At 37.8% G+C, this 17,488-nt stretch overlaps 2 protein-coding genes across 4 annotated transcripts; one reads left to right on the plus strand and one right to left on the minus strand.

The window, feature by feature from the left end:
* Positions 1-6: 6 nt before the first annotated feature.
* Positions 7-4,945, plus strand: CREBZF (CREB/ATF bZIP transcription factor). 3 transcript variants are annotated; one of them, XM_010853187.1, is made up of 4 exons: positions 7-830; positions 1,045-1,122; positions 2,211-2,279; positions 4,032-4,945. In XM_010853187.1, the coding sequence occupies exons 1-2, from the start codon at positions 13-15 to the stop codon at positions 1,058-1,060; spliced, it is 834 nt and encodes a 277-aa protein (XP_010851489.1). In that variant the 5' UTR covers positions 7-12; the 3' UTR covers positions 1,061-1,122; positions 2,211-2,279; positions 4,032-4,945. The 3 variants fall into 3 exon arrangements, with proteins under 3 accessions (XP_010851489.1, XP_010851488.1, XP_010851490.1); XM_010853186.1 differs by having other exon boundaries at positions 2,211-4,945; XM_010853188.1 differs by having other exon boundaries at positions 7-1,122; positions 2,211-4,945.
* Positions 4,946-7,158: 2,213 nt separating this feature from the next.
* Positions 7,159-17,482, minus strand: TMEM126A (transmembrane protein 126A). The gene is made up of 5 exons (XM_010853189.1): positions 17,409-17,482; positions 14,786-14,884; positions 11,035-11,228; positions 9,835-9,949; positions 7,159-9,280 (listed from the first exon to the last, which is right to left on the minus strand). Exons 1-5 carry the CDS (start codon positions 17,432-17,434, stop codon positions 9,088-9,090), a joined length of 627 nt encoding a protein of 208 aa, XP_010851491.1. The 5' UTR covers positions 17,435-17,482; the 3' UTR covers positions 7,159-9,087.
* Between the last annotated feature and the right edge of the window lie 6 nt (positions 17,483-17,488).

The following is a 17,488-nucleotide window of genomic DNA, read 5'->3' on the forward strand; positions in this document are numbered from 1 at the left end:
GAGGAGGAGGCGATGGCCAGCGCCCCCGGGGAGGAGACGGAGGACATGGACTTTCTGTCCGGCCTGGAACTGGCGGACCTGCTGGACCCCCGGCAGCCGGACTGGCACCTGGAGCCCGGGCTCAGCTCGCCGGGGCCCCTCTCCTCGTCCGGCGGAGGCTCGGACAGCGGTGGCCTGTGGAGAGGCGACGACGACGACGAGGCCGCGGCTGCCGAGATGCAGCGCTTTTCGGACCTGCTGCAGAGGCTGTTAAACGGCATCGGAGCTTGCAGCAGCGGCAGTGACAGTGGCGGCGGCGAAAAGAGGCGGAGAAAGTCCCCGGGAGGCGGCGGCGGCGTCGGCGGCGGAGGCAGCGGCGGCGGCAACGACAGCAACCAGGCGGCGACAAAGAGTCCCCGGAAGGCGGCGGCGGCGGCTGCCCGCCTCAACCGGCTGAAGAAGAAGGAATACGTGATGGGGCTGGAGAGCCGAGTGCGGGGGCTGGCCGCCGAGAACCAGGAGCTGCGGGCCGAGAACCGGGAGCTGGGCAAGCGCGTGCAGGCACTGCAGGAGGAGAGTCGCTACCTTCGGGCCGTCTTAGCCAACGAGACCGGACTGGCTCGCCTGCTGAGCCGGCTGAGCGGCGTGGGACTGCGGCTGACCACCTCGCTCTTCAGGGACTCGCCCGCCGGGGACCACGACTACGCTCTGCCCGTGGGGAAGCAGCAGCCGGACCCGCTGGAAGACCAGGACGACTCGGCGGGAGGAGTGTGTCTGCATGTGGACAAGGATAAGGTGTCGGTGGAGTTCTGCTCGGCGTGCGCCCGGAAGGCGTCGTCTTCTCTTAAAATGTAGGGTCAAGTAATCTGCTCTTTATCCGCGTTTATCCCCTTTCAACTCCCTTACATCATGTAAAACACCTTAGTGGGACATCGTCACTGGACACATTTCAGAGGAGGAAAAAAAAAAGTAATATTGAATCTTTAAGTGTTTAGCTAAAAGCATGAATGTGACACTGTAACCAACTCCTAATGATAACATGTGACTATTAAATCTCTCTGACAGTTTCTTTTTTAGGTGATTTCCTTCCTGCCAGGCTCCGTTGTAGGGGTTACAGAACAGTCGTTCCCGCCTCACCACCTGGTAAGGACCCATCTCTTCACGTAACGCTCATGCTCTGCTGCTTAGTCTACTTTAATGGGCAACATCTCAATTTGTGCGTGTGTGTGATTTTTTTTTGTTTGTTTGTTTGTTGTTTTCTTTTTCGGAAGTTGGGAGGGGAATCTAATTTGGGCCCTGTCCACCCTGGAAACAGACTTGTGCTGGTCAGTAATGTACTCAAGATGCTTCTTCTGGTTGAAATAGCTGTTAATGTGTCCCCTTGTTCAGACTTGCGTGTACCTAGCTCTTCTGTCCCCAGTGTGGACATGGCCTTGGATGACATCGGTTCCAACTGTACACTGAAAGCTGCTAATAGAGATACAGTTTGGAGACAGTGACACAGGTGAAGTTGAATGGAAGTTCCGAGTTGTACAAGGTGCAAATTGGAATTCCAATTTTAGAGCAACTTTTCAGAGGTTGACAATAAGTACTTGGGGCATGCACAAATGGGATAGTTACTTTGCTGGAGATGACAGAAATCTTAAATATAAGAATGCCTTTTAGTTTTAATAGATCTAGACATACAGTCTATTCAGATTAATAGATTTTTATATCTCAACATTAGAGAAGTTGAAAATTAACATGCATACCAGACTCCTGTGTTAGTTACTTGAAGGAGGAATAAGAATGGTTAATGAAATGTTTCTTTGAGGACCAGCACAGTGATTACCCTATCATTGAGTATGAATAAATTGTTGAACACCTTTATTTTTGTTGTATTAAATTTTTAGGTTAAATTTATGTATGATTAGATATTGAAGGTTATGAAATGTGAATGAAAACGTGTAAAGTGAGGCTTCACAAAGAATCTTACTCTCCATATTTCAAAGGTATTTGTCCTGTTTAAAAATGAGTTTTAAAATTGAGTGATTCTGGCTACTTAATGACACAATTGACACTTTTCCAAAGTTGGGACGTAGTCTTCCTTTGAAGTACTCTGTTGTGTGATTGTATATAGATTGAACCATGATGTCCTTCAGTGTAAGGGACATGAAGAAATTCTTTGTGAAACATCACTGTTTGATAAAGTATATACGTATTTAGCATCCTTGTTTTTCTTTGTGCTAAAGTGGATACAGCTGTTGGGGCAGAAGAGACGGGACCAGCTGCTGGCCACATTTCCTGCTTTATTTTAAAAGGTAGTATAAGAAATGAGGAAAAAGAGGTAATATCAGGGCTTCTGCTTTTATTTTAAAATGTTCATAATTAAAAAGTATTTTCCAGCAGTCCAAAGATGTAAGTTATCTTACACATAAAATGTTTTATTTTGTTGTTATTTGGTTATGAAAATGGAATCTTGTTCTTGCACAACTGTAAATGTTTTGTTGCTAGATAATACACTCTGAGACCTAACTTGGTCTCTGGTTTCCAGTGCATTACAGCATATTTTGTAAAATCATCTACTGCACTTGAGCATGAATATGGATAGTAGCCAAACTCACAACCTGGAGTGATGAACCTGCTTATACCTAAGTGCAGGAGCAAGCCCCTCACAATGCAGCTGCATGGATTTTTAGTGCCTACTGAATAATATATAATATATATAAACCAAAAGTAGTTGGAAAAATTATTTGAAATGACTAATTTGTGCTATCTTTATGGAATATGTTAAATGTAGCTTTTTGAAACAGAAGCCTTGAATTGAAATTTAATTAATACTTGAACATTTTGTATATATATATATCTTTGTATATAATTTTGTGCAGTACCAATGACAAAAATATGGTGTCATAATAAAATCAGGTTTGTTGATCTTTCAGTTATGGGCTCAAAGAATTTATTCATCTCTAACATGACATTGGAAAACAATGGATGAAAATAGGAAAAATGATTGTTGTTAATGCTGTGGGTCTTAGGTTCTGGAAGCAGTAAGTGCGTTTTTCTAAAAATTAAACCATTCCTTTGGAATATTTTCTTCCTAACGTCAATGATTTTCCTGCATTATTTGAAGTTTGGGGGCTGGGGAGAAACAGTCAAAGCTTTCTGAATTGGGATGCTTTGAAATTCCAAGTATAGATTTTTAGAATGTCATTTTATAAATGGCAGTTTTTGGAAATACTTGATTAAGAACTTTTGAAAATGGAGATTAGTATCAACTATTTTAAAAGCTGCTTTGTTAGGTTCCTTATGTTTTAACTGTCTTTCTTAGTTTCCATTTCATTCTCTTTTTTTCAAATTTTGGTGACTTATAGTGATTTTGTCATTTTTTGCATCAACGTCATAGTCTTGTTTTTACATGGTATTGCATGTATTTAAGACCTAACAGGGACTTTAAATAAATTTGGTCATATTTATGTGTAAACACATTTTACTGTAAATGTTTGGGTTTCTGAATTTACAACAGATATGTTTATTTCAGTGTGTAGTAAACAATATCTTAAAGTGTCCTATTCACTACTTGTTAATTAAAAAAGTTATGATTAATATGAAACTGTTGTCTTACTATTTTTAGAAAATTGTGTTCTGAATGATTAGTAGCTGGATAAAGGAGATTTCTGGAGTATAATACGGATTGTTTAGAAATTTTCAGGTTTGGCTCTATTTACTGTAATGGATGAAAGCAGTTTAGTATTTGGGGAGTCTTTTTTCTTTTTCTAATTGTGCCTCTATGGCAAAATGATACAGAAAGAACTAAAGATGTACCTTTTAATAGTTGTCTTCTGATTGTGACAGGAATTCATACATTAATTGAACTAACACATCATATTGACCTACTGTTTCTATCATATTGACTTAATGTTTCTGCACTTCCTTGACCTAACTAAAGAGTCCACGTTTGTTAAAATGTAATCACACCTCTGATATAATCCAACAAAAAGTGTTCAAAATATTTTAAATATTTGTTCATTTTATAATCACTAAATTAATCTCTCTCTCTTCTCTTTAAACAGCTTAGCAGTGTCTGCAAAAACGAATCTTTTCCTACAACCTGTTAACTGACTGGACTGATGGTAACAAAGTAATTGTGGGAGCCATGTCGGTCAAAAATTTGGCATCTGCTGAAAAAAATGAATGCCATTTTCAAGTTCCCAAATTACTTCTATACTGATTTCACTTTCCAGATTTCACTTTCCAGAAATGGAGATATGAAAAGATTGTCTGGAATCCTTGAAAGACTTAATAGGAATACATGAGACTAAGTTAATTTTGGAACAAAATTATACATTTTTTGTCTTTCATGGGAGTGATACTCAGTTCTTTGCATACCTTTTAAAAATTGTAACCATTGGAGAAGAGATTGATAGTATTTCATCAAGGAATATTAGATTCTTTTCATAATCAAGAGCACCTTTTATGGAATTACATTTAGTGCAGTAGAATTACATAAACAGGCCATCAGTGATCACAAGGCCATATCATGAGTTTGTATTTACTTCCTGGAACGTGAGAGCTAATCTGAAGTATAGACAGACCTTGCTGAGTAGAATATAAAAGTTAATGTAAAGTCTTTAACTATAAAGAATAGTCTTTTTAAATAGATGCATTGATTTGTCTGTATATCTTTGAAAAATGGATTATGATTAAATGTGTGGGTAGTTAATTGCAATTCAGGGTAATGCCAAGATGTGTGGATTCTGAGGTTTTGGCTTCTTGAGCTTCCTCTGAAGACATATTAAAATTATTTTGAGGTTTCTAATGAATGGTATACTAGTTTCTACTGTTTTGTATTAAAATTTCTCTAGTATGAAAGGCTTTTTAGCATTCTGGATGATGGGAGTGGTTTTTTTTTAAAAACAGAATATGGTTGTTTTACTTATTTGAAACATTTTTCCAGTTCATTACAAGTGTGAAAAAACACTCAAAACTCTTGATTGTTTTATTTCATTTTTGTTGGATTATGTTAATACATTGTTTCACCTGGTCTAGACTGGGTCATTTTATCTTACTCATTTCGGAGGTGTGCAGATGGTAGAAGTGGGAGGGAGTAGGAGATAGGCTCTTATTTCTTCTCTCTCCAAAATGATTCATCATCATAATTATTCAGTTTGATTATTGTATGGTGATACACAAGATTGATTAAATTCACTCAGTTTCAAGTTTATTCAGAGTCTGATGCCAGGCAGCAAAGAGCGTTCTCAGTTATACTTAGGTGATTGATGGATGTTCCTACATGTTGAACAGTACAGCTAGTTGTGTTGTAACCAAAATCAGGTAGGCATCAACACTATTTGGTGACCATAAGTGCTGCTTTGATAGAATAGAGTGGATAATTCACTGCTAATGAGTGAATGTTTTAAAATACATAATTATCTAGTTCTGCATTTGGGAGGTATACTTTTTCACTAGTCTAGTCACAGTTTTAAGCTAAGTATTCTGATGACTATTTAAAGTTGAATAGGTTGTAAAATATTTTCAGGTGTTTGGTTTCCCCCCCCGGCTATCGACACAAAAGTTTTGAGACCTTCACAAATGGTTGTTTTTATATTTTACTGTGCTGTTTTTTATTGAGAAACCAGGTGGTTACCATCTAAGCCAGGAATCAAAAAGGGGATGTCCTCTATTAGATAGTTGTAAAGTGTTTGCTTAGCTAGCATAGTATTTTGTACATATTTGAACTTGAATACCTCAATAATTTGCCTGTTACTCCCTGTTGTCTTATAACAGACTGAGCTCAGAGCTCTAACCTAGACAGCAAGCGGTTATTGACATTCAGTTTTAAAGTGCAGAAAAATGAAACTGGAGATACTTTAAATTTTATTCCAAAAGTAAATTACTTTATCATTAGCAACAAATCATGTAAGGAAAACTATGTATTTTTTAAAAAGGTTAATAGAAAGTTGTTCTTTTCATTGCTTTGGTTACTGATAATGGTGTTTTTATTCCTATTTTTTTACCTTTCTCCAATTTGTACGTTCAAGATTTGTTAGCCATTTTCCCTACTTTTTAAAAAGCAGATCACAGTGCTTTATTAAAATTTTTCTAATTATATATATATATATATTTTTTTTTTTGCTGTGCTGCAGCCTTGTGGGATCTTAGATCCTCAACCAGGGATCCAACCTCAGGTCCTCAGCAGTGAAAGCGTAGAGTCTTAACCACAGGACTGCCTGAGAATTCCGTTTTTTGTAGTTCTGTTGACCCCAAATTTGTTGAGAATCTTTTGCTCAATTTTCAGTTAATCTGATTTAAAAATCTAGCCACTTGGTGTTTTGAACATCTGTGTAGCTGTTGATATATACAGATTTGAATTTTATTGGTGGCTGAGCATACTTTAGAATGTGCCATTAAGTTCTGTATCTCTCCTTTATAGTTCCTGGACCCTTTTGGCATCTAATGTACCACAGTCTGGGGTTTATAAATTAATACCTTAAGTATAGTATAACATGAGCCTTCTTTTTTAAAGCCAAATAACTACACAGAACAAAGAAAAGTTTAAATAGGTTTTTTTTTTTATTGTGACAGAACTGATAAACTATTTTCCTCTCTGGGCAGTGTTCTTTAGGTCTTAGCTAAAAATGACTTTCTTTAAATTGTAATGCAGATCATAGAACGTTCTTGCTAATTTGCCCCTGATCAGAAATTTTGGTAAAGTAAATTTGTAGCAATAGGCTTAAAATAACAGTTTCTTTGGCCTATGTTGCCCATTTCTACTAATTGAGAAGATGATTTAAGAAAAATATGGTAGAGGACAGGTGTAAGAAAGAATCATTTTTGGTTGCAGAAACCATTGTAAATTGTTGTATGTTTACAGATGGTGGTATGCTAGGGAGTAAGTACTGCGGGAATGTTTAAGTAAGGAAACCATTTGTACTAAACTATCAATATAGTTATATCAGTGGGTTTTGAACTAAGTTCATTACACCATGCTGTTTTTAAGAGGTCTGATTCAGTAATTTGGGTTTCTTATTTTTGAAGTCAGGAGTTTTATTGGGGTTTTCTATTGTGATGAGTAGAACCATGCTTTCAATCAATAAAAGTGAGAATGCATATAAAATATGTATCTTTGGGTCAGAGCTTTATCTAGATATTTTAGCTTATAAAGGGTTTGTTTTGTTTTTAGCCATATATATATATATATTTTTTTCCCCCTAGTTGTAAAAGTAAAGCATATTCATTACAGAAAACTGGGAATATCCAGAAAGGAATTAAGATGAAAAGAAAAATCAGCCATAATTCTGTAACCCAGAGAATATCCATAGTAAAATATATTCTAATTTCTTATCAAATGTAGTTTGATACGGAATTTTTTTGAACATAATCTGTTTTTATTAGGTTTTTGACTTGGTTTTTATTTAGCCCTGCCACACGGCTTGCTGGTCCCTGGATTAATAAACCTACACCTTCAGCAGTCAAAGCACTGGTGTTTGTGCATGCTAAGTCACTTTAGTCATGTTCAACTCTGTGACCCCATGGATTATAGCCCCCCAGGCTCCTCTGTCCATGGGATTCTCCAGGCAGGAATACTGGAGTGGGTTGCTGTGTCCTTCAGGGGATCTTCCTGATCCAGGGATTGAACCCACAGCTCTTGCATTGCAGGTGGAGTCTTTACTGCTGAGCCACCAGGGAAGCTCCCCTAACTACTGGACTGCCAGGGAATTCCCTTGTATTTTATAAATTGAATTTTAAATCTTTGGCTGTACTGCTTTCTTTTCTTTATGGGACGCTCAAAGTCTATCCCACTCAAAGCTGCTTTTTTTAGGCGACAGGCTAAATGTTTTTATATAATTTTAAATAGCATAAGACTAACAGATGTATCACTGTATTTGAAAAGGAATAGTTAAGATGCTTGTGAATAATATTCTAGGGTGACAGTATTTAGTATGCCTGGCCTGTTTCAAAGCAAGTGTTGATATAGATCCTCATTGTTCAATGCCAAGGATACTAGCTAGGTATGGCTAAACAGAATAAAAAATTCAGTTATTCAGTGCACTAGTCCCATTTTGGGTGCTCAGTAGCCACATATGGCTAGTGCTAACATGTTATCAGTCATGTACAGTATAAAGATATTTCCTCATCATAGTTTTGTTGGCCAGTGGTGATCTGTCTTTTAGTCACTAAGTCATATCCGACTCTTTTGCAATCCCATGGGCTATAGCCCACCATGCTACTCTGTCCATGAATTTCCCAGGCTGTAGTAGAGTGGCTTGTCATTTTCTCCTCCAGGGGATCTTCCTGACCCAGGGATCAAACCCACATCTCCTGCATTGGCAGGTAGATTCTTTACTGCTGAGCCACCAGGGAAGCTCAATGCTGATTTAGATGCTGTCAAATAAAATGGTTTCAAGAACTGGAGATGAAAAGTTTAGGAAGGGAAAACAACTGGTCATTTCAAAAATTTAAATAATCTTAGGAAGTCAGGAATAGACTGATACTTAAAAAAACAAAACCAGAAATAATAGGAAGAGCATGGCTACTCTTTAAGGGCTTGATGTCAGGTGTTTTAACACTGAACTACCAGGGAAGCCTATCATTAGGACAGCTTGAGCTAAGCCTGAATAATCACCTGGCAAGAATATTGGAATTGATCACTGTGAGGAATGAGTTTTTGTTGTTTTTAGCTGACCAGGGTTTGAAGTGTGGCATCTTAACCAGTAGACTGCTAGAGAAGTCCCAGGAATGTTTTAAAATACGCTCTAAGAGTCTATGAATAATACCTATGGAAAACAGCGAATTAAGAAAATGAATACTATTTCTGTAGTATGTTCATACCTCTCCACCCCCATCCCCCACTTTCATTCCTGTTTGGATTCTTTATGAGGTTTTTAATGAAAACTACTGTATAGTTTTTTCCTGTGTTACAAACCAAAGTGCTTAATATAAAGGAGTAGAGCAAGTGAATGTGGGAGAAAGTACTGGGAAAATGAGGAAGTTAGGTTCTTACCTAAGTGGACAGTGTTGACTACTGTAGATCCCAGAATTGTACCTTATGTACAAGTCTCTGTTTATTCATAATCAGATGTAGGTTATTTTTATAGTTTTATTTTTGTGTACAGATTTGCTTAACAATCACTCAATTTCTAGGCCAGGTTCTGGTAACTGAAGAGCCTTTATAAGTAGTTTATATTGTCTAGACCCGAGGTATGCAGCAAACCCAGTCTGGAGCAAAATGGGAAATAACATCTTTCTAAAGACAGGCTTAGAAATCCTAATCCAGTAATTTAAGATGTTTCCTTTCTCTGGTAGCAGGGCTGAATTATACCTGTAAGAAAACATTGAGACAGTTCACTAGAAAAGATAGTTGTATTAAGTGATGTATTTATGTACAACATATATTAATTCCAGAAGTCTTAAAACTAGCTTAGGGTAAAGATTAAGGTAATAGCATTCTCTTCAATGTCTGTTAGTCCTAAAAACTGGCCTTTTGTTTTCTTTTGTCCTTTTTTTATTTTTTCCCATTTCACCTCTGGAAGAGTTCATCAGAGGATAACTGAGTTATTTTGGCTTATAGCTACACATTTTCTGATGGAATTTTCTTTTAGAAGAAGTACACAAACTCTTAAGAACATTATGCATATAATGTAGCTTTCACACTAGTCACAGTAGTACTGTTTGCAGCTTTATGTTTTAAACCTGAACCTCACACCCAAGAGGTTAGTGAAATAAATTTCCAGAAGTGTTTTCAAATTCTTGAAAAATATTCTTTGATTACTTGGAAAAAACAAGTCTCATTAATGCTTTCAAATCAAACAGGTAACATTCCTTAAAAAATAGAGTGTACTTAAGTTTTTCAGTAATCATGGAAAATAATCCTACCTAGCTGCTAGGCCACCATTCACAGGGATAGCCAAGAAAACAGGGTACAGGCCACCGAAAACAAGACCAACCAGTCCACCTCGTGTTACGGTGCAGGTTTCACACTGCAGATCACCTAGGAAACAAATTAGTTCCGCAAATGGATATTCAAGCAAACACGTAAAGAACTCAAGGTCCCCTTATATGTATCAAAGATAGGCAATTTCAAGCAGTAATACAGTAAATGCATTTCTCAAGGCATGTTAAAAGGTATACATATGGGTAATTAAAAAAAGTAACTGATAAATGAGTAGTTAAAAAAAGTAACTGATAAAACCATTTTAGGGAAAATTCCCTAATTTGTTTTCTATTTGAATGTAATAGTTTGCACTGCCTCTGGTTTTCTTCATTTGTATTAGCAAACCCGGGCTAGTATTTTTGTCTTTAAGAAACTTTTAAACCCATGGGAAATCTGTTTTAACAATTTAATTCATCTTAAATTTTTACATTATATAGTCTGGTTTTATTTTTATAAAATGATTCATTTTCAAATTAGTACATGGTGCTAGAAAGTTAACTTATGTTTTCACTCATTCTGTTCACTTCATTGTTTCCCTGCATATCAAAATTCTTTCCACAGTGATCTTAGGGATTCAAACAAAATACTCATCCAATGTAAACAAATTTGAAGTACCACTTAAGAGAATTTAAATGGACTGCCTCCTTCCCTACTACCACCTGTGATAATTTTTTTTTTGAAATCATAAATCCTTTCATGATTTAGTTGTACTTGGAGTACTCAGCAAATACTGTGAACTGTCCAAAGGAAATCAAGTACACACATTTGGTGCTCTTTGATTTACTACATAAAGTCTTGTTCCCACAAAATTTTTTTTCCCTTTAAGAAACTCCTATAATGTTAAGGCAGTCAACATTTTAAAAAAAGTTTCCAAGTATTTCTTACTAAGCACTGTGGGAAAGATAAGTTAGATAAAGGAAAGTATTTAGCATTACTGTGTATATCTATTTTACTTGTTTGGTAGACCATGCTAATATGAATTAATTGCTGCGTTATAGAGGCTAGCAAGGTTCAGTCTTATCCATCCAAGTCTGACAGACGTACGCCGTGACTACCTTAAATCATATAGCTACTTTAAGGATTGACATAAGGTACAAACTATACCAAAGTGAACTTACTGGTGATAGTGAAATAGAACTTACCTGTATTCAAAGGTAAACTTACAAAACCTTTGTAAGATACATTTGCTGTCAAAAATGGGATCACTGCCATTGGTAAGCCAGCAGCTATACGAGCCTGTGTCACATGTAAGATGCGTCGAAAAAGACTATTTGCTATTAGGCCACAGAGAGCAGCATTAAGTCCAACATATGTTGATCCATTTTCAAGCAGATTCCTGAATGGGTGAGAAAAAACAGTAACTTTTTGCTCTATCATGTATGTAAGCTCTCCAAGAACAATTCTGGCATGTGTTACAGAACTTAATCAGGATTTTAGGATCATATTTATATCTTAGAGCTCTGTAAAACAAATCTAAAATCACTGTCTTACATAGAGATTTTTATTCCAAAAGGTTCTGAATTTGGCCAACACATTAAGGATGCAGTGGTACAATTTGTTTTGTGATTTTGTAAAGGGTATTGGTATGGAAATTCCCCCTGCCCTGTGACCCCTGTATAGCAGGGAAGAACTTCTGAAGAGTCTGACTTAGATGCCTCTCTAGGCTCCTACAACGCCCAGTACTTAACTTCTGTAGCACAACACATTATAAAGCGGTACTGTCTGATCATAGATTTACACGTCAGCCTTCCCAACTAGCCTGTAAACAACTTGAAGACTGGCTACAAAGATACAAGTATCTTGGTTTCAACAGCACCTGACACACAGAAGGCATTCAATAAGGTGGAATTGATGTTCCCTATTAATCTTCCTTGAAGCATTAGAGTCAGGGTTAGGGGGCTGGAACAGTACTAACATTTAAGGGATCCTCTATGCCAGGCACATCACAAGAACTCATTGAAATAAAAATGATGCTTTGGGATAGTAAATGGTAAAACTGGTTTTGAAGCATGGTATGTATAAGTTTTAAAGTGCACATTCTATCCATTCTTTAGTTTCCGGGGAAAAAATAACCCTAAAACTGCTGAATATTGAAATACTCCAATTCAGACTCTTCTGAGTTTTAACTACAGTTTTAACTCTTTTACCACCTGCCTTGCCACCTGTAACAGGCATTTCAGTCTCTCAATTATTATTCTTAATTAGCCAGACTGACCATACAATACCCTCACTACTATGGTTAACACTCAAGACGGCTTTTCTAGGAATTTCTAATTGAGCTTTCTACATTGTATACGATATTACTTCTCTTACTGGTCACTTTGTAATCATAATGGTACTTGGCATTTAGTCACTGAGCACCTTACTGCATACAGCACACTTGGCTATGAAGGTACAAAAATTATCTACCTTCAGTGTCTTCATAGTTTATTAGTGAAGATTGAAAGATACATACACTTGAAATCTAACAGAAGTGTACTAAAACAGATGGCAGTACAAAGGAGGCAGTTTAGAAACTTAGGGTACATTAAGACAATATCTGTGATGAGGGCCTGGAGAACTACTGAACAGTAACAATAAAACATGAATAGGAAAAGACCTGTGTATTTTTGTGGGAGCTAAGGGAGTGGGAAACTTAAGCATTTCCTCTAAAATACTGTTTTCATCATAACACTGTGAAATACCTATTATTTTCATTTTTAGTCATGGGAACAAATACTAAGGTAAATAACTTGCCCATATATATAATTATTATATACATTATAATATGTTGATATATTAATGCTGCTGCTGCTGCTGCTAAGTCACTTCAGTTGTGCCCGACTCTGCGATCCCATAGACGGCAGCCCACAAGGCTCCCCAGTCCCTGGGATTCTCCAGGCAAGAACACTGGAGTGGGTTGCCATTTCCTTCTCCAGTGCATGAAAGTGCAAAGTGAAAGTGAAGTTGCTCAGTTGTGTCCGACTCTTAGCGACCCCATGGACGGCAGCCCACCAGGCTCCTCCATCCATGGGATTTTCCAGGCAAGAGTACTGGAGTGGGGTGCCACTGCCTTCTCCATATTAATGTTAAATATTAAAAATTACATAAATAAGTCCCTAAATATATCAAGGAGTGTAACTGGAATATGAATAGCACAGTCTGTGGTCTCCCAACCAGATTTTAATTTCCTGTGGCTTAAAGTCATGTTGTTTAGTTAATAATTCAATAGAAAATTGTTACCTAGCAGCGCCATAGCTGGTCACTGTTTCCAAAAAGTTTCTAATACAAATTAGAAATGTGAACTCAGGATTTTTTTGGAAAGATAAAAAATAACTAGATACATGATAAAATGAAATATAAGATCAGAAATAACAAGTGGCAATGAAATTTGTTACATGAAATTATTTTGTAGATTAGAAAGTGTAGTGTTTAATATTCAAGCTTAATACACTTAAGAACTTTTCAAATAACAAACCCATGCCTGGGAAATCCCATGGACTGAGGAGCCTGGGGGGCTACCGTCTATGGGATTGGAAAGAGTTGGACATGACTTTATCGACTAAGCAACAACTGATAATATAAGAAATAAGGATTCAAACAGAACTAGGATGCATAAAATAGAAACAGGAAAAATAGGGAACAAGGGAAAGATAAGGAGGTGTTGCCATTTGCCCTGCTCAGGTGCCAGGGACTGAAAACAGTTTACTTCTAAACTAAAGCTTGCTTTGCAGTTCTAGCTCACTTCCCCATTGCTTATTCTAATTTGGTGAAAGTCCCAATAGCACATCCTACTTCCTTCTCTTCAAGGCTGTCACATCTACCCGTCTTTGTGTCAGTCAGTGTGGCTTTCCCTTCTTTACTGGCCTGGAAACATGGGTACGTATCTTTTATTTGCTTAAAAAGGTTTTCTGTTTATCTCTGGAAAACAGTATCAGTGTGTGTGTGTGTGTGTGGTGGTGGGGAGGAGAGTTGGATATACAGCTTAAAAAAAATCTCACTTAAGTTCTTATTACTGCCCTTGTTTAGCTGGTGTCAGCAAGACTGGAATTTGTGCAAGATAGTAAGATTATACTTCCAAAATGTATTTCAAATCCATCCTTTTTTTCACTTCAAACTGCCACCACCACTCACTGGGATTACTATGCCAGTTTTCCTACTGGTCTTCCTTCCTTTTCTCTCCTACCTGAAATCTGTTTTCCAGAAAACAACTGGAATGTTCTTTGGAAATGTTAGCTGGGTCATTCCCTGTCAAAACTCTGTTTCTTCAACCTTATGCCCACTTCCCTAATACTTTAGCAACACTGGTTTCTCAAATATGAGAGACTGCTGTCCTGTTGCCTGTGCATATGCCATTCCTTCTCTGAGCTTCAGCTTAAATGGAATGTTAGAGTGGCTGCCTCCGAAGGAGATCTAAGAACAGTTTGTAGGGACTGCAATTCATTCAGTGTTGTCTTCAAAGATCAGCATGTTTCCTATATAAATTAATAATGCCTTAATGATCTTTTAGCCATGATCCCATTTCTCTGAAATTTCTTGTCTAGCTATGTATGTTACATGGCACTCTCAGACTGGTAAGTGTAGTAATGAATTGAGTCTGATAAGAGTGGTAATGAGTTGAGAACACAGTTTTAAAATCTAAAATTTTGTTATTTAAATTAGATCCATAAATACATACATTTGTCTCTAAGCCAAATGGAAAAACAACTATTAGATATCCAAAGAAATGAATTTTAGCCTTGACTTCAAGTAAAATGGCTAATCTTTCTGGACCTGCCTTTCTCATCAATGCAAGAAAAATCTCAGTTTCTTTCTGATAGTGTATGTTATTTATAGTCAAACTAAATTGAAATGAATCAATGATGAAAATCCACCTGATAACAAGTTTTTTTTAAGTATAAGAAGGGATCTTACCGTTCTGCTTCTGGGAGTTGGTTAATTTTTCTGGCTATGATATCAGTTAAGTTCTCCTTGATGATAGTACCATCTGGTTCACGATTTTCCATCTTGAGCCTTAAATTAAAATGTCATTTTTCAATAATGTGTATTTATAGAAAAACAGCAAAAGGGCTTATAAAAGCCTTCTGAAGACCATAAATATTTAGTTTAAAAAAAATCAGCCATAGCTTATTATGGCTAATGGATGTTATGGCTAATTATCAGGCCATAGCTTGATAATCATCAATTTGATTATGAAACTGATTAGCATAAACACCTCTGCCTCCAAACCCCCACAATTCTATGTGAAACAGAAACCAGAACGTGGACGACAACACATGAAACTTTCAGAAAACACAGAACATTTTTGTGACCCTTAAAAATATTGCAAATCTGCAAGAAGCACTAACCATAAAATACATAATTTTAAAGTAGTATTAACCAGTTAAAATGAACTCATTCATAGATACCATAAAGATAAGCCAGTGGTAGAGAAAATGTTTGCAATATAACTGACAAAGGAGTCGTTGTTGGTACTCAGAATATGCAAAGTACTAGAAATCTGTAAGAAAAAGGCAACCAACTCAATAGAAAAATTGACAAAAGATGTTAATAGGCACTTCTCTTTGCAACCCTAAGGCCTGTAGCGCCAGGCTCTTCTGTCCAAGGGATTCTCCAGGCAAGAATACTGGAGTGGGTTGCTATTTCCTCCTCCCATGGATGTTCCCTACCCAGGGGTTGACCCTGTGTCTCCCATGGCTCCTGCCTCTCAGGTGGATTCTTTACCGCTGAGCCACCAGGGAATCCTGAATTTGAAGTTGTAACAAAGAGGAAAGCCAAACAGCCAATAAATAGGAAAATATGCTTAACCACTATAATCAGGGAAATAGAAATTAAATTTCAATTACTGCTAAGAATGTGGGGTAACGGAAACTCATATGCTGCCAGAAGCATAAACTATCCAATCTGGGTACAACCGGGCTTCCCTGGGGCTTCCCTTGTGGCTTAGCTGGTGAAGAATCCACCTGTAATGCGGGACACCTGAGTTGGGTAGATCCTGTGGAGAAAGGAAAGGCTACCTACTCCAGTATTCTGGCCTGGAGAATTCCATGGACAGAGGAGCCTGGTATGCTACAGTCCATAGGGTTGCAAAGAGTTGGACATGACTGAGCGACTTTCATTACAACCACTTTGGAAAAGAATTTGTTTAGTAGGTAGAAGACACTAGCAATTTCACTATACCCTAGAGCAGAGGTCAGCAAACTTCTCTAAAGGGCCAGATAGTATATTTTAGGCTTTGTGGGTCACATAATGGTCTTTGTTGCATACTTTGAAAAATGAAACAATTTAAAAAATTTAAAAATATAAAACTCATTCTGGCTGGCTGCAAAGAAACAAATGATAACCTTCCTCTGGTCCACAGGCAGGTAGTTTGTTGACTTAGGCACTAGTTGAAGTGAGTAAGGGAGTAAGGGAATGGGTGAATGATAAATTTTAGCTTGAAGATTTAGTTCATTAGATTTAGCTCATATTTCAGGGCAGCAGAGTTAAGAAAAGCAAAAGTTCAGAAAGAATGTACTATATTATTAAGTAGTTTTCTTGGTTCACTATTCATTTGCTAGAAGATTAATTTATAACACTAACAAATATTACTGGGTAGCCATTAGATGCCTTGGGAAATGTTGAGTGCACTGAATTTCATAGCCTTCAAGTTAGGGCTTCGCTGATGGCTCAGTGGTAAAGAACCCACCTGCTAAGGCAGGAGATGTGGGTTTGATCCCTAGGTGGAGAAGATCCCCTGGAGGAGGAAGTGGCAACCCACTCCAATATTCTTGCCTGGGAATCCCATGAACAGAGGAGCCTGGCAGGCTACACAATGTAGCAACTAAACAAAGTTGAATTTATCCTAAGTACAGTGCAGGGTTGGAAATTAATGTCTAGATTTCCTGGACTCAAACTTTTTGAGGGCCTTGGTTACAGTAACATGATCTCTGATCTACAGGAACGCTGAATAATTTTATGTTGGCGGGGTGGTGCAAAGAGATATAAAAACAATCAAATTCAGTATATACAAGGTGTACAGTGTGTATGTCTGAAATGTTCCCTCAAAAAGTCCCGCCTAAGGCTATCACTAGTTTTCTGATCTATGCTCTGCATGCTGCTGAGGTTCCTGCTGTGAGCTAGCCATTTCTAAAGTGTGGCTATTAAAAGTCACCCTTAATTTGGTCCACAATAGGTCACTGTATGTATCCTGGTTATTAATAATATATCCACACCTACGACAATGAGTGCCACGTTTAAATATTACAAACATTTCGAAAGCCTTTTGCATTAGTTTTCTAAGATAGCTCCCGAGACAGACAATGAGGAAAGTGGGGCCGATGAAAATTAAATTAGGCCAAGGTCACCCGGTAAATTGGCAGTAAACCTGGGATTAAGTTCAAGCACGGGTTTCCAACCTCTTCCCCTCCCCCGGCCCTGCCGCCAGAGGCTTAATTTAAATAGATCTTTTCTTCTAGGGTGGAAAGTATAGGGATGGTCGGACCGATGGAACCGACTCCCCTCCTCTCGTTGTGACTCAGTCCTGGGATCTCATTACCACGCTGCGGCAGAACAGAGCGTCATCCGCTGCGCATCTCTCAGTCCCCGCCGGCGCCCCTCTTCCCGAGCGCCGGTACC

Source organism: Bison bison, unplaced genomic scaffold (assembly GCF_000754665.1).
Source record: "Bison bison bison isolate TAMUID 2011002044 unplaced genomic scaffold, Bison_UMD1.0 scf7180017864324, whole genome shotgun sequence".
Classification (NCBI taxonomy): domain Eukaryota; kingdom Metazoa; phylum Chordata; class Mammalia; order Artiodactyla; family Bovidae; genus Bison; species Bison bison.

Bases quoted from the DNA above. Each gene is read 5' to 3' on its own strand.
- CREBZF (XM_010853186.1), top strand. From the start codon at position 13: ATGGCCAGCGCCCCCGGGGAGGAGACGGAGGACATGGACTTTCTGTCC.
- TMEM126A (XM_010853189.1), bottom strand. From the start codon at position 17,434: ATGACGCTCTGTTCTGCCGCAGCGTG. The intron at 9,950-11,034 runs GTAAGTTCTATT...TTTGTTTCCTAG, and splicing joins AAGTTTACCTTTGAATACAG to GTGATCTGCAGTGTGAAACC. The intron at 9,281-9,834 runs GTAGGATTATTT...GTTTTCTTACAG, and splicing joins AATGGTGGCCTAGCAGCTAG to GTATAATTCAGCCCTGCTAC.